Genomic DNA, 14648 nt, shown 5'->3' on the forward strand with positions numbered 1-14648 from the left:
TATTTAAATTTGTATATATTCAAATTAAACACAACAATTAAAATTTATATTTAATGTATCAAAATATTAATAATGAATTACAATAACTTATTTTTTACATTCTTACTAAAGTATCATAAAATTAACGAATTTGAATATTATTTAAATACATATTTTTACTTCACAAGATTTGATTCAGAATAATGGTTGGAGTTCTTGTCCAGCATTTAAAGAAGTTTATTACATCATGCATTGAAATTTTGAAAAAAGCATAAACAATAATCATAATGCAGAATGCATAGTGCAAAATAAGAGAGTAGTTGAGAATAATAGCACAAATGTATTAACATGGGGAAATGGCAAGCCATTAGGCATGGTGGTGGGAAACAATGACAACATTTCCAATTAGTAGAGAAATGAATGCTACTACCAATTCTCCTTAGCAATCTTTGCCTTCTCAAGTATAAATTTACCTTCCTTGTACTTCTGCGACGCCTTGTAAGCTCGCTCGTATTTCCAACCTAACAACTCACCGCAATCACCACAGTAAATATCCGCAACTGTGTGGAGACCCGTTATTAGATGCCTGTCTGCTTTTGCTCCTACTCTTATATTCATTGCATGCGAAAACAAAAATGCTCGCCCACTTCTTCCCTAACAACAAAACCAATGTGACCAAATTTTCCAATATTAATGAAGAAAACTCTTAAAAAACCTGAATTTAATTTCTCTATGTTTATTTCAAGCAATTTAGTTCCTCTATTTTTAGATTTAAAAATGTATGTCCAATTATTGACAAGTTTAAAATTCTTCCATGTTATTTACCCTCATTACAATATCATTTTTAGTTACATATTTCTTTCATTTTAAATGTCACATCAAAAATTTATTAAATTTTTTAATATTATTAACAGTTGAATTTAAATTTTGAAACTTAAAAAAATATTTTAAATAAAAATACAAGATTAAATTTCAAATATACTAACACTATTCCAGCCTATTTCCGATGACATAATTTCTGCTGAGTTTTTAGGATTCAATATTCATATCCCACACTCAATTCAACCAAAACCAAATCCAAATAACATAGTCTCTCAGTTATGCAGAAAATGTACAAGGGAAACAACCAGTCTGCTAAAATTTCGAAAGACACATTCAGAACCTTGTAGTGCTGTACCTGAAAAGACTTGGAAATGATATCGTCGTGGAGAGAAACATGATTTCCACAATTATAGCAGCTGTACAATCGTGGACCCAAGGATTCAGCCATTGATCAACAATTTGGAGGCTTCAACACCCAGGAATTTAGACCTAAACAAGCTAACAAAAACAAATCCCGGTTTACTTGATCAAAATTTGAAAAGATAGGAACTCTTCACCTAAAAGTCTAAAACAGTGCAATTAAAGTATTTTTAAGAAATTAATTTAGGCATTTGCGTGCAATGTTAAACCAAAGTGGACTGCAAGGAGAGAGAAGATACTATTAATTCCGATTAAAGAAATGGATCTGACAAAGACAGGATGGGTATTAATAACTATTTCAAGAAAAATAAATAAAAATGGATGAGGATCTGAGGTGTAAAATGAAAAGATGGTCCTTCTTTATTTATTCCTTCTTGAGTTTAAAATCTGAGAAATGTTCAAATTCTTTTCTTCAGGGTGTGAAAGAAAACTAGAATTTTCAATAGTTACTCAAGATTCTTGAGAAATTATTTCTTATAATTAATTGCATTTGATCTGGATAACAAAATTTCATTCGTAATTAACACTAACCTGACCTTTACGAGCGAGAGTGGGGCTTCATGGAAGAAAATGAGAACGGAGGATTTTGATTTTCCTGAAAATATTCTCGAGTCAAAGATAATTACACTCTGGAGTCTGTAGTGTCTTGTTGAAGAAAAGCGTCGCCGTAGGTGACACGCGCGCCCAACGTAAAGCGTGATGTGCGCAACTAACGTTAGTTCCGGTTCGGTTTGATTTGGATTTTTAATTTGTTTGAATCCTTTATCCTAATTTGCTTAGGTTTGATTTGGTTGTTGATTTTTCATATTTATTTATTTTTAAAATTTTAGATTTATTTTGATAGAATAAATTTTGTTTTAAATTTTTTTAATATTATATAGTAAATATTCGAAAATATTTTTCATAAATATTTTTAAAAATAAATCTTTAAGAAATTTTAAATTATTTTTGCTATTTTAAATGTAAAATATTTATTTTATATAATAAAAAATAACATTAATTACATATTAAATACAAAATAGAATTCAATTTGGTTTTGGGTAACTACAGTTTTTAAATTTGGATTCCATAAATTGTCCAAACACTTTGGTTTGAGTAGATTTTTGGTATTTTTTATTTCTCAGCCGTAACTAAAGGAAATGTTTTACTATGTTTTTTTTAATAATCTCATTATAGATTCTGATCATGTTTACTTTTTTTGACATGATGCCTAGAACTACCCATAGCCCCTCCCCTATAAATAGGAGGATTATACGTTTCGACACACTTAAACTCACATATCATATATTGGCAACAACGCCCATGCCTATCAAGCTAAGACTATTGTAGAGGTCCAATTTCGTCCGGCCCAACAAAACTGAACAAACCAAAAGACCAAAAAAACAAATAAACAAAAATAAAAACAAGCCCATTTATTAAAAGTCCAGTCCATTTACAAACCCAAATACTACCCAAATACAAAACCTAAATACCCAATTACCTAAGCCTAAGCCCAAGCCCAAATCCCCTAAACCTAAAACAGAAAACCCTAATTCCTCTAAGCTTCTAGCCGTCGCCGCTCCTCTGCCTTTGCCATGCCAACAGGCACGTCGCTCAAGGTCTACCTTCCTTTCACCTAAATGGCAAGGCGTGGCTCCCCAGTGCCTTTGACCTTGCCACGAATACCTACAAAAAAGAAAAAAAAAAGCAGAGAACAGAGGACAGAACAGAGAAGTAGCGAAAGGAAAAAAACAAAGAAAGGAAAAACAATATTTTGTAATAGATTTGGTTATAAAAGCTAAATAAAAACTCTTTGTAATTTTTACAGAAGAAATCAAATACAAAAAAAAAAAAACAACAGTGCCTCTTTTTTTTTTTTTAAAGGTAGTATATTTATTTTGCCTTTTTTATTTTTGGAAAAAACATAAAATAAAATAAAAAAGTTTAGATTTTTACCTGCGACATTTAATCTCACCGTCGACGTGGGTGACCTCCCCTGATTCGAAAGGTCTCCGAACACCTTAGGGTTCGTCGAAGGCCTCATCGAATGAGAAAGAAATCAAAACGTTTCACCGTTTCTTTTCTATGTTTGTTTTTTTCGGGGGCTTTGATCCCGAATTCGGGTTCTACACAAAAATGGGTGTTAAAAAGGGACTTTTTTGGTGATCTCTGGCCACTGGAGGCGGTGGTCTCTGTCGTCAATGATCGGTGGCCATGACGGAGACCCACTGTCCTCGGGTCGGATGGATAAGAAGGTTTTAAAGGAAAAAAAAGGAAAGAACAAATTTTTTTAAAGTGAAACCAAGTGATTTTTTTTAGGATTTTTTAATTTATATAGGCCCTAAAATGACGTCATTTTGGGCTTGGCTTCATACATCCAAAACAACGTCGTTGTGGCATAACCCGAAGATCCAACCCAAATAGCCCCAGGATCCACGTGTGTTTTGAAGGGTTGGGAAAATTACTTCCTAGACCCTTCTGCTTTTTTCTTTTTAATTTCATCTTACACTCCTTTTTCTATTTATTTTATTTTTACCCTTTTAGTTTATTTTCTTACGTTTTGGTCCCCACCTATTGTTGACCCACTGAGGGTAACACGTGTATTGGGGTTGGGGAAAATAGCACCCTAGGTCCCTATACTTTTTTTATTTGGTTTTAATTTAATCCTTTATTTGTTTTTTTTTGTTTTCTTGCAATTTGAACTTCAAAAATTTTTTAGGGTTTCAATTTAGTCCTTTATTTTTGGATTCGGTCCCTTTGCTTTTTGTTATTTAAATTCTAGCATGTTTAAATTTTTTTATTTTTTACCCTTTAAATTATGAAATTTATATTTTACCCTCAAATTTCCGATTATTTCTGTTAGTATTTTATTTTAAAATGTTGATACTATTAATCTTGTTAAGTGCTTATTGTTGCTAATTAATGTTATTTTTGCTAAAATTTTCTCAAAATTAATAATATATGAACATAATCACGTCATTAAAATGCCTTTTCGTATTATTTCATCACCATTATTCTTAGTGAATAGTATTATTAATTGGATAAAATTTTCTTATGTTTTTTATTATCATAATGTGGTTGGCTTATCCTACTATTTATGTTATTATTTTATCATAATTTTGCATTTGTCATCATATTCTAAATGTTGCTACATACATCCGTTTGATATAATATGTTCGAATAGACTCACACATCACTTTAGTGTAATATTGGTTTTCGCACAACACGTAAAACTTACGGTGTATGATTTATTCTTTAAACCAAAATAATTGAACGTCATTATCTAAATAAAAAAATATGGTTTAAATTTAAGCAATGAGTATTTTTCTTTTCAATGATTCGAAATATCGTGCCCCCAACTTATGAGATGTGACTTCTCGATCGACTCGAAATAAGAAACCTTCCTCTATAAAGTTCAATATAGATATGACACTTTCAATGCCATCAAATCACATAATGTGAAAAAGGGATCGTGTTTTAAATTCTCTTTTAATTCTTAATTTTGGATGCTAAGACATCAAGTAATCAACTAGGTACAAATTTTGGGCGTTATAAGGGTGCTAATCCTTCCTCATATGTAACCGACTCCCAAACCGATTTCTTGGATTTTGTAGGCCGAAAATTATCTTTTTAGTAAATCTGACCTTTATTGAATGATTAAGTTTCGAGGTGATCCAATCACACTCAATAAAAATGATTGGTGGCGACTCTATTTTTATTTTAAAATAAAAGTCGAGCTATAAAAAAGGGGTTTCGATAGTTTGGCGACTCCACTTGGGAATGATAAGAGAGTCAAGCCGCGAGTTGATTACTTTTCGATCCTTTTGTTGGAAATTGAGAATTCAGTTTAATTTAATTTGCAGTCCTTTCTTGCACTTCATCATTCATTCATGTTCTTGCTTCGGTTGTAAAAAATGTTTACGAATATTCTTGTTAGTAATCTCGTGTCATAGGGATCTAAACATATGATCCTATTTTTTGTTAAGTCGAGGTTTAAGAATTAGTCTTTGTATGTTTTCACACATATTGCATAATAATTGTTCTATTCCGGCCTTCTTAAGTGGGAGTGGGAAGCTATTTCCTTCGAGAGGTCTTCACCTCCGTATAGGATAGTGGATCGCTTTCGGGATACATCTGTACTTATGTTTTCGTGAGGTCTTCACCTCTATAGTAGATATAGTAAAATGTATTCCCCTGAGCTGAACTCGGTCCGTATGAGCCTTTAATGGGTGAATATTAAGGAATCTGTTGGTTCGGGTACCCTTACATTAGAACCAAACTGCATTTAAGAGTCTGTCTGATAGTTACTAAACTAACTATAATTACGACAAAGACAATCGTACCTATCGAACAATAGTATAGCTATGGTGAGTAGGGAATATCATATCCACGAGGACTAAAAGTACTAGTAATTGCTGTTTTTCTATTATTTAGCCAACAAATTGATGAGATTGTTTTTAATTTAAAATAAACTAAACTAATTTACTAAGAACGCAATAGAGAATGAACTAGGAAAATAATTGAAGATAACCAATGAAATAGACAATACCTAGGAAATAATCCACCTAGACTTCACCTATTATTCTGAATTTGAATTAAACGATTTATTCACTTGTGTCTTGATCCGTAGAAATCCCTAAATTATGTTAATATCTCTTTCGAGAGTAAGAACAACTGACTTTAGGTTGATTAATTGAAATATCTTTCTAATTAAAACCTCTATCATCACATTAACTCGATATATGGATTCCTCTATTAGATTTGACTCTAATTCGGTAGATTTATGTTGTCCTATTTCTAGGATTGCATGCATCTCCACTCAATTATGCTAGGTCTACTTTAAATAGGGACTTTTGCTCCACTGAAATAAGCACATTAAACATGAATTAATATCCTGAAAATATTAAAACACGAAATAAGCATACATAATTGAGAACAAGAATCAAGTATTTATCATGTAAATCAGAAATCAAATCATAAGATTCATTATAGGTTTCATCTTCCCTAGGTATCTATGGAATTTAGATTATAATCTGGAATGAAAACATCTCAAAATTAGGATAACAACAAGAGATAAAGAAACTCAATAAAACTTTGACGAAAATTAAATGGAGATCTTCAATCGTAAAGGAGATGCGCTTCCGAGTTGATTTCGATGGCGTTCTTCGAGTCTTTGCTTAAATCTTCTATGCACGCCCCTTTATATCTTCTTCTAATTGATATTTATAGACTTTTAGAATGCCCAGAAAACCTAAAAATTGGGTTTTTCCACGTATTTAGGAAGCAAGGTACAATATCGACATAAGTTGGCACATGGGCGTGTGGCCAGCCTATGTGGATCATAGAAACAACTTTATTTTCCCGATTTTGGCTCGTTTTTTGCTCTTTTCGCTTCCAAATGCTCTTTTAAGTATAGAAACATGAATTTAAAGGATTAGGAGGATCAATTTCACTAATTTACATAATAAATAATCCAAAAATGCATCAAGAATATGTTACTTTTATGGCTTATCAAATATCCCCAGACTTATAGATCCATCAAGCAAAATCCTTAACTCACAATTAAAATTAATCTTTCTCAACTTATAATCCTTATCAATAATTTTTCGACATAATTCACAAATAATCATACATTGATAATTCAACTAAAAGAGCACTAAAGATTCAAATAATCCAAGTCGAACATTTTTAAAGCATGAAAACATAGGTATTTCCCCTTATCTAAGTAATTACCTTTAATTCAAAATCAACAAGAATCGACATCCTCACTAAAGGTTCACTTAAATCACTCGAAGTGTTTAAGGTTCAAGAATAAGCACTCAATAGTCAAACATGAAAAATCATTACCATAGGCTTGCATGAAAATCAAATCTCCACCACTATAAAATGTCTTTAAGAGGTTGTAATGGGGCTTAGGTTAAGGGTGTGGAGAAAGGTTGAAACGGTTGGTTAAAATTGAGATCAAATTGATAAATTACCAATTTATAAAATTAAACAAATGCTGAATTAAAAGCAAGTGAATAAATTAAGAACTATTCAAGAATAAGAAAATGAGTTTCTTCTCAAAATATTAATTTAACTGTTCAAGCTCAATCATAGAACTAAATAATAATCAATATTTTTTCAATATTTTTTTTGATTTTTTTTACAATAATAGATAATTCAGCAAAGCAAACAAAAGAGCACAGTTAGGCAACTAACCGAATTAAATCTTGATAAAACGGGAAAAATCCTCAATGAACAATAAAAAAAGAGTTATGGGTTAAAATTAATGGGTAAATTAAGAAACGATGTGTTAGGCTCAACAATGTTCACTAAGGGTTAATTAACAAGGTAGGTTTTTTATGGGATAAATGAGTTAAAACCTAAGTGCCTTTATCATCTGAGTATATCAAACCAAATGTGTGGTCTCGACATGCATAATCGAAGCAAGTTCTAGAATAACAAATCAAATTGACACACTCACAACCAATAATAAAATGAGCAAGAAAAATGTATGCTCTAAAGGCTCAAAATCTCACAACAAATTATGGTTTTTGATGTCAAACTTGTAAATTTAAAACTTCAAGGTAATACCTTAATTCAGGGAAACAACCTAAAATTTTTAATTCTGAAAATAAATTTATCATGCTTGATTCTCTCATGTCTTAAAGTTTAAAACAACCAATGCACAAATATCTATGAATTTAATCTAAAACACATCAATAAAAATCACAAATCGATAAATATTCATTCTAATAGAAGTATGAGAAAATTACTTAAACACAAGACATAATTCGTGGATTTTCTAAAATTATATAAATAACCTCCCTACACTTAAGATATACATTGTCCTCAATGTACAAACATATATAATTACAGTATAAACAGAATATTATAAGAGAGGGAAAAAACTAAAACTGCCCTGAATATTGGATGAAATCCCCAGAATACTGAAAAGCGGAATTGTAGTCAAATCTAAATGTAACGCATGATTCTAAGAAAACTAATAAGAAAATAAACACAAATAATAAAGAAGACTAAGGAATTATAACTCGATTAGAAGCAACCATAAAAAATATTTCAAAAGATAATAATTAAAAAAGTTTAAGAAAATAAAAAAATAAAGCAACTAAAACAAAATTAAAAAGAAAGATAAATAAAATAAAAATTAAAAATAAAAGGATAAAAATAATAAACTCAATGGTAATAAAAAATACTAAAAATAATAGAAATCTAAGAAAATTAAAAGAAATTTAAAATCTAAGTATAAGAATAATAAATAAATAAATTTTTAAAAAAATTAGTAAAATAATAATAAATAATATAATAAAGAATAAATAAATAAAATAAAAGAGGTAGCTTGGTTGGGGAAGAAGAAAAAGACAAATTGAGAAAGGAATTATAGGGTTTGGGCCACACGGCCGTATGGAGTATTTTTCCCATGTGCAATTAAAAATTAACCCAATTTTCACACAGCCATGGACACGCCCGTGTGTCCAGGTTGTGTGTGATCTCCTTTACTTCTCCTACGTCCGTGTGGACTCTCACCTGCCCGTATGGCCCGGTCGTGTCTCTCACACGACCGTGTGCCTTACCCGTGTAACTCTCTGACGTGATTTAAAATTGAAAAAAATTAGCTCACGGTTTCACACGGCCTAAGACACACCCATATCCCAAGCCGTGTGTGTTTTCCTTCGCTTTTCCCACGCCCATGTGAGATCCTATACGCTCGTGTGGCCAGGCCGTGTCTCTCACACGGCTGTGTGCCTTGCTCGTGTAACTCTCTGACTTGATTTAAAATTGAAAAAAATTAGCTCCAGGTTTCACACTGCCTAGGACACGCCCGTGTGTGTTTTCCTTCGCTTCTCTCACGCCCATGTGAGATCTCATACGCTGGTGTGGCCAGGCCGTGTGGGTCACACGGCCATGTCGCCAGGCCATGTAACTCATTGTCGATTACCCCATTTCACACAAGGCCTACGACATGCCCATGTGTCCAGGCCGTGTGTTCCACATGCCCGTATGTCCAGGCCGCATGGGTCAAGAACACACTTTTTTTTAGATTTTAAATTAGCATGTAATGGAATTAAAAACATTAGCAAAAGTTAAACATTTGGCTTGCCTCCCGAGAAGCGCTTATTTAGAGTCTAAGTTTGACTTACCTTGTATTCGCACGGCACGGTGGTTCGCAGAGCCGAAGCTCCTCTTTATCATTTCTAAAATCGTCACCACTATAAAATTTGAGTCGATGTCTATTTGCCTTAAATGTGCGATATGCCAGATGTGTTACCTCTATCATACTGTACAGGAAAACGGTTTGTACCACGAATAGACCTGACCATCTTGATTTCAGTTTCCCGGGAAATAGTTTGAGCTTTGAATTGTATAAAAGGACACAATCCCCAACTACAAATTGTTTGGGCTGCTTCAAACGAGCATCATGGCGTCGCTTTGTCGCTTTTTTATATAATATTGAATTCTCGTAAGCATTAGCTCGCCACTCGTCTAACTCGTTTAGCTGCATCAATCTTTTCTCACCTGCAAGTTTAAGGTCGTAATTTAGAAATTTTACTGCCCAAAATGCTTTATGTTCGAGTTCAAGTGGTAAATGACAACTCTTTCCATATACTAGTATGTAAGGAGATGTTCCTATAGGTGTCTTATACGTAATCCTATAAGCCCATAAAGCGTCATCTGCTTTTATCGCCCAATCCTTTTTATTTGACTCCACAGTTTTTCCTAGACTGTGTTTGAGTTCTCGATTCGCAACTTCAACTTGGTCACTAGTTTGAGGGTGATAAGTGGTAGCTGTTCTATGATGCACCCCATACTTTTTAAGGACCTTATCAAATTGAGCATTACAAAAATGTGTACCCCTATCACTAATAATCGCTCTAGGTGTTCCAAATCGAGAAAAGAGCTTCTTAAGAAATCGAACTACCACTCTAGCATCATTAGTTGGTAAAGCTTGAGCTTCTACCCATTTTGACATATAATCAACTGCTACTAGAATGTATTTATTACCGAAAGAGCTAGGGAATGGACCCATGAAATCAATGCCTCAGACGTCAAAAATTTCACATAAAAGCATATAAGTTTGAGGCATTTCATCATGTTTAGAGATATTACCTATTCTTTGGCATCTATCACAAGAAGCAACATACCTGTTAGCGTTCTTGAACAGTGTGGGCCAATAAAAACTCGATTCAAGCATTTTATGTGCTGTCCTAATTCCACTATAATGTCCTCTTGACAGTCCTAAGTGGCAGTGTTTCAATATATTATTCGCTTCTGATTTTGTAACACACCTTCGAATTACTTGATTTGCACATACACGAAAAAGAAAAGGGTCCTCCCAAAAATAATTTTTCACATCGGCAAAGAATTGCTTCTTTTGGTGATGTGTCAACCCTTTTGGTAAGATGTTAACGTCCAGGTAATTTGCGATATCCGCAAACCAAGGAACTTCAGAATCGATTATAACCATGAGTTGTTCCTTAGGAAATGAGTCATTTATCTCATTCTCATTAAGCTCATTAAGATAAGGATTCTCTAGTCATGAAAGATGATCTACTGTAAGATTTTCAGCTCCTTTCTTATCTTGGATTTTGAAATTGAATTCCTGCAATAATAAAATTCACCTTATAAGTCAAGGTTTTGCATCCGATTTAGTTAAAAGATAGCACAAAGTAGAATGGTCAATGTAAACAACAACTTTAGACAACATTAAATATAGTCTAAATTTATTGAATTCAAAAACCACAGCTAACAATTCTTTTTCTATAGTAGTGTAATTTTCTTGTGCATCTTTCAAAGTCTTGCTTGCATAATAGATTGGCTGGAAATGCTTGTCTCTTCGCTGTCTAAGAATTGCACCAACTGTAAAATCACTCGCATCACACATCAGTTCAAAGGGTAAATTCCAATCAGGTGCAACCACAATCGGGGCATTAATTAAGTTTTCCTTAAGAGTATTAAATGCTTCTAAGCATTCCTGATTAAAATTGAATGTCACATCATTTTCTAGCAAATTAGTTAAAAGCTTAGCTATTTTAGAGAAATCTTTGATAAACCTTCTATAAAATCCAACATGTCTTAAAAAGCTTCGAATAGCCTTAACTGAACTGGGGGTAATTTTTTGATAGTTTCAATTTTCGCTCTATCAACCTCAATCCATTAACTAGAAATTTTATGGCCCAACAAAATCCCTTCCCGAACCATGAAGTGACTTTTTTCCCAATTAAGCACAATGTTCGTTTCTTTACATCTCATTAAAACTTGTTTTAAATTTTTAAGACAAAGGTGGAAAGAATTACCGAATACTGAGAAGTCATCCGTAAATACCACCATAATGTTTTCTACAAGTTCATCAAAGATTGCTAGCATGCAACACTGGAAAGTAGCAGAAGCATTACACAATTCAAATGGCATTCTTCGATAAGAAAACGTACCATATAGACATGTAAATGTCATTTTTTTCTTGGTCCTCGGGAGCTATCGGGATTTGGAAGTAGCCAAAAAGTCCATCTAGGAAGCAATAATACATGTGACTAGATAATCTCTCCAACATTTTATCTATGAATGGTAGAGGAAAATGATCTTTCCTTATGGCATCATTCAACTTCCTATAGTCAATACAAACTCTCCATCCCGTGACTGTTCTCGTTGGAATCAACTCGTTTTTCTAGTTGGCTACAACAGTCATGCATCCTTTTTTAGGAACAACTTGCACATGGCTCACCCAAGTATTATCAAAATTAGGATAAATAACTCCAGCATCTAGAAGTTTAATTACCTCAGCTTTAACAACTTCCTTCATGTTAGGATTTAACCTTCTTTGAGCTTGCACACATGGTTTATACTCATCTTCCATTAAAATTTTATGGGTGCAAAAAGAATGACTGATCCTTTGATGTTGGAAATCTTCCAAGCTATGGCTATTTTGTGTTCCTTTAATACTTGCAATAGCTCATCTTTCTCATTTGGCTTCAAATCTGAAGCAATAATCATTAGCAAAGTAGAATTGTCTTCAAGAAATGCATACTCTAAGTGATTTGGTAATTGCTTCAGTTCCAATTTGGGAGTTTCTTCAATAGAGGGTTTTAATTTTAATTCATTGTTTACCTTAAAGCCCTAATAATTCTTTTGTCTCAGTGAAGACTCATTAGAATTTAAATCAAATGTTGTCTCACTTATCATAGCAGTATCGTCATCTACCTCCTCTCCATGAACAAGACATAGTTCTGACGTGTCCTTATGAATAATTTCCTGTAATGAGTCTTGAATAACATGGTCAATAGAGTCAATAAAATAATAGGAATCATCTTGTTTTCTAGAGAATCGCATGGCATCATAGATTTTAAAAGTAATCTCTTCATCACCTATTTTAAGCACAAGTTTACCATCACCAACATCAATGACAGCCTTAATAGTGGCTAAAAAGGGGAGACCTAAAATTAAAGGTACCTTACTACCTTCATCCACGTCAAGCACAACAAAATCAATGGGGAATATGAATTTATATACATTTACAAGTACATCTTCAATAATACTTCTAGGATATTTAACAGATCTATCAGTTAATTGAATACTCATCCTAGTGGGTTTAGGTTCCCTAAGATCAAGTTGCTTGAACATTTTATAAGGCATCAAATTAATACTAACACTCAAATCAACTAATGCTTTCTCAATATTTAAACTACTAATAAAATAGGGAATAATAAAACTTCATAGATCTTTCAGCTTAGTTAGCAATTTATTTTGGAAGATAGCTGAACATTCCTCGTTGAGTTCCACAGTGGATAGTTCTTCAAACTTTCTTTTATTTGTTAATACCTCTTTTAAGAATTTTGCAAATGTGGGCATCTACGAAAAAGCTTCAACTAAAGGTAAATTGATATGTAATTGTTTAAAAAGTTCAAGAAATTTACTAAATTGTTCATCCATGCGGTCTTTCTTCAACTTGGCTAGATACAGGATCGGTGGTTTATATTATTTAACCACTGGTGTCTGAATTTCTTCGGGTTTTACCCCTCATCATTTGCCTTATCAGTTTCCTATTGTAGATTCTTTTTGGGTTCAGCTAACACTTTCCTATTCCTCAATGTAACTACTTTCACGTACTCTATTGGGTTAGGTTTGGTGTTACTGGGTGAACTACCTTGTTGCTTTTTTGAAACCAATTTAGCAAGCTGTTCAACCTGATTTCGAGCCTAAGAATTGATGCTTTCTGATTTTTCAAAGTTGTCTCGATGTTTTGAAAATGAGTCTCCGATGCCGAAATAAATTTTGCTAACATCTCTACAAGGTTTGGCTTCTTCTCTGGCTGATAAGGTTGTTGTAAGCTCGGAAGGGGTTGTGATATTTGGTTTCCTTGATCACCCCATGTGAAGTTTGGGTGGTTTCTCCAACCTGCATTATAGTTTTTACTATAAGGGTTATTTTGAGTTCTAGAATTATTACCTGTATAATTGATATGCTCATTCTCCGTGCTAGGACCGAAATGTAAATATTCTGGATTATTTATTTCACCTCCATTTGCATCGCATTGCGCTACCTGATTTACCTGCATAGAAAGATATAAATCATCAAATTTTCTATTTAATATTTCTACCTAGTTTGATAATATAGTGATCGCATCTAAATTAAAAACACCGGCTGTTTTCATCAGCTCCGTCCTCATGACTTGCCACTAATGATTATTCAGTGATATTTCTTCAATAAATTCATAAGTCGCTTCAGGTGTTTTATTGTTCAGAGTTCCACTGACTGCTGCGTTGATTAGTTGCCTAGTTGAGGGATTCAAACCACTGTAAAAGGTTTGAACTTGTAGCCATAAAGGTATCCCATGGTGAGAGAACCTTCTAAATAAATCCTTAAACCTCTCCCATGCATCATATAATGTCTCTAAATTGACCTACACAAAGGAAGAGATATAGTTCCTCAACTTTGTTGTCTTAGCCAGAGTGAAGTACTTCAGTAGGAAGTTCTCGGTCATTTTATCTTATGTAGTGATGGAACCTCGTGGTAAAGAGTACAACCACTGCTCAGCTTTATTCTTCAATGAGAAAGGGAATAATAGTAGGCGAATGGCATCTTCAGTGACGCCAACAATTTTGAAAGTATCGCAAATTTCCAAAAAGCTGGCCAAATGAGTATATGAGTCTTTGTCTTGCAAACTATCGAACAGAACAAACGTTGAATCATCTGAATAATGTTTGGTATTAGTTCGAAATTATTTGCAGTAATAATAGGTCTTAAAATACTCGATTCAGCCCTAGTTACAGTGGGTTTGGCATAATCGTACATAGTACGAGGAACAAGAGCAGGATCTACGGGATTCGCTGCCACTATAGGAGGAAGCTGATTATTCTGATTATCACCCATCTCCTTAGTAATAAAGGAACCTACCAGAAGAAAAATTAAAGAAAAATTAGAATGTAAAAATTAAACTAAAAGCAAAAATA

General features: G+C 33.1%; 1 protein-coding gene and 1 non-coding gene across 6 annotated transcripts; one reads left to right on the forward strand and one right to left on the reverse strand.

The window, feature by feature from the left end:
- Positions 1 to 206: 206 nt before the first annotated feature.
- LOC105788703 (protein yippee-like At4g27745) lies at positions 207 to 1933 on the reverse strand. 5 transcript variants are annotated; one of them, XM_012615714.2, is made up of 3 exons: positions 1758 to 1933; positions 1157 to 1290; positions 207 to 633 (listed from the first exon to the last, which is right to left on the reverse strand). In XM_012615714.2, the coding sequence occupies exons 2-3, from the start codon at positions 1247 to 1249 to the stop codon at positions 406 to 408; spliced, it is 321 nt and encodes a 106-aa protein (XP_012471168.1). In that variant the 5' UTR covers positions 1250 to 1290; positions 1758 to 1933; the 3' UTR covers positions 207 to 405. The 5 variants fall into 5 exon arrangements, with proteins under 5 accessions (XP_012471168.1, XP_012471166.1, XP_012471167.1 ...); XM_012615712.2 differs by having other exon boundaries at positions 1753 to 1933; XM_012615713.2 differs by having other exon boundaries at positions 1157 to 1299; positions 1758 to 1931.
- Positions 1934 to 14024: 12091 nt separating this feature from the next.
- LOC128039443 (small nucleolar RNA R71) lies at positions 14025 to 14131 on the forward strand. Its single transcript, XR_008193946.1, has one exon. It is a non-coding gene; the product is annotated as a small nucleolar RNA R71 (small nucleolar RNA).
- Positions 14132 to 14648: the final 517 nt, after the last annotated feature.

Source organism: Gossypium raimondii, chromosome 2, assembly GCF_025698545.1.
Source record: "Gossypium raimondii isolate GPD5lz chromosome 2, ASM2569854v1, whole genome shotgun sequence".
NCBI lineage: Eukaryota > Viridiplantae > Streptophyta > Magnoliopsida > Malvales > Malvaceae > Gossypium > Gossypium raimondii.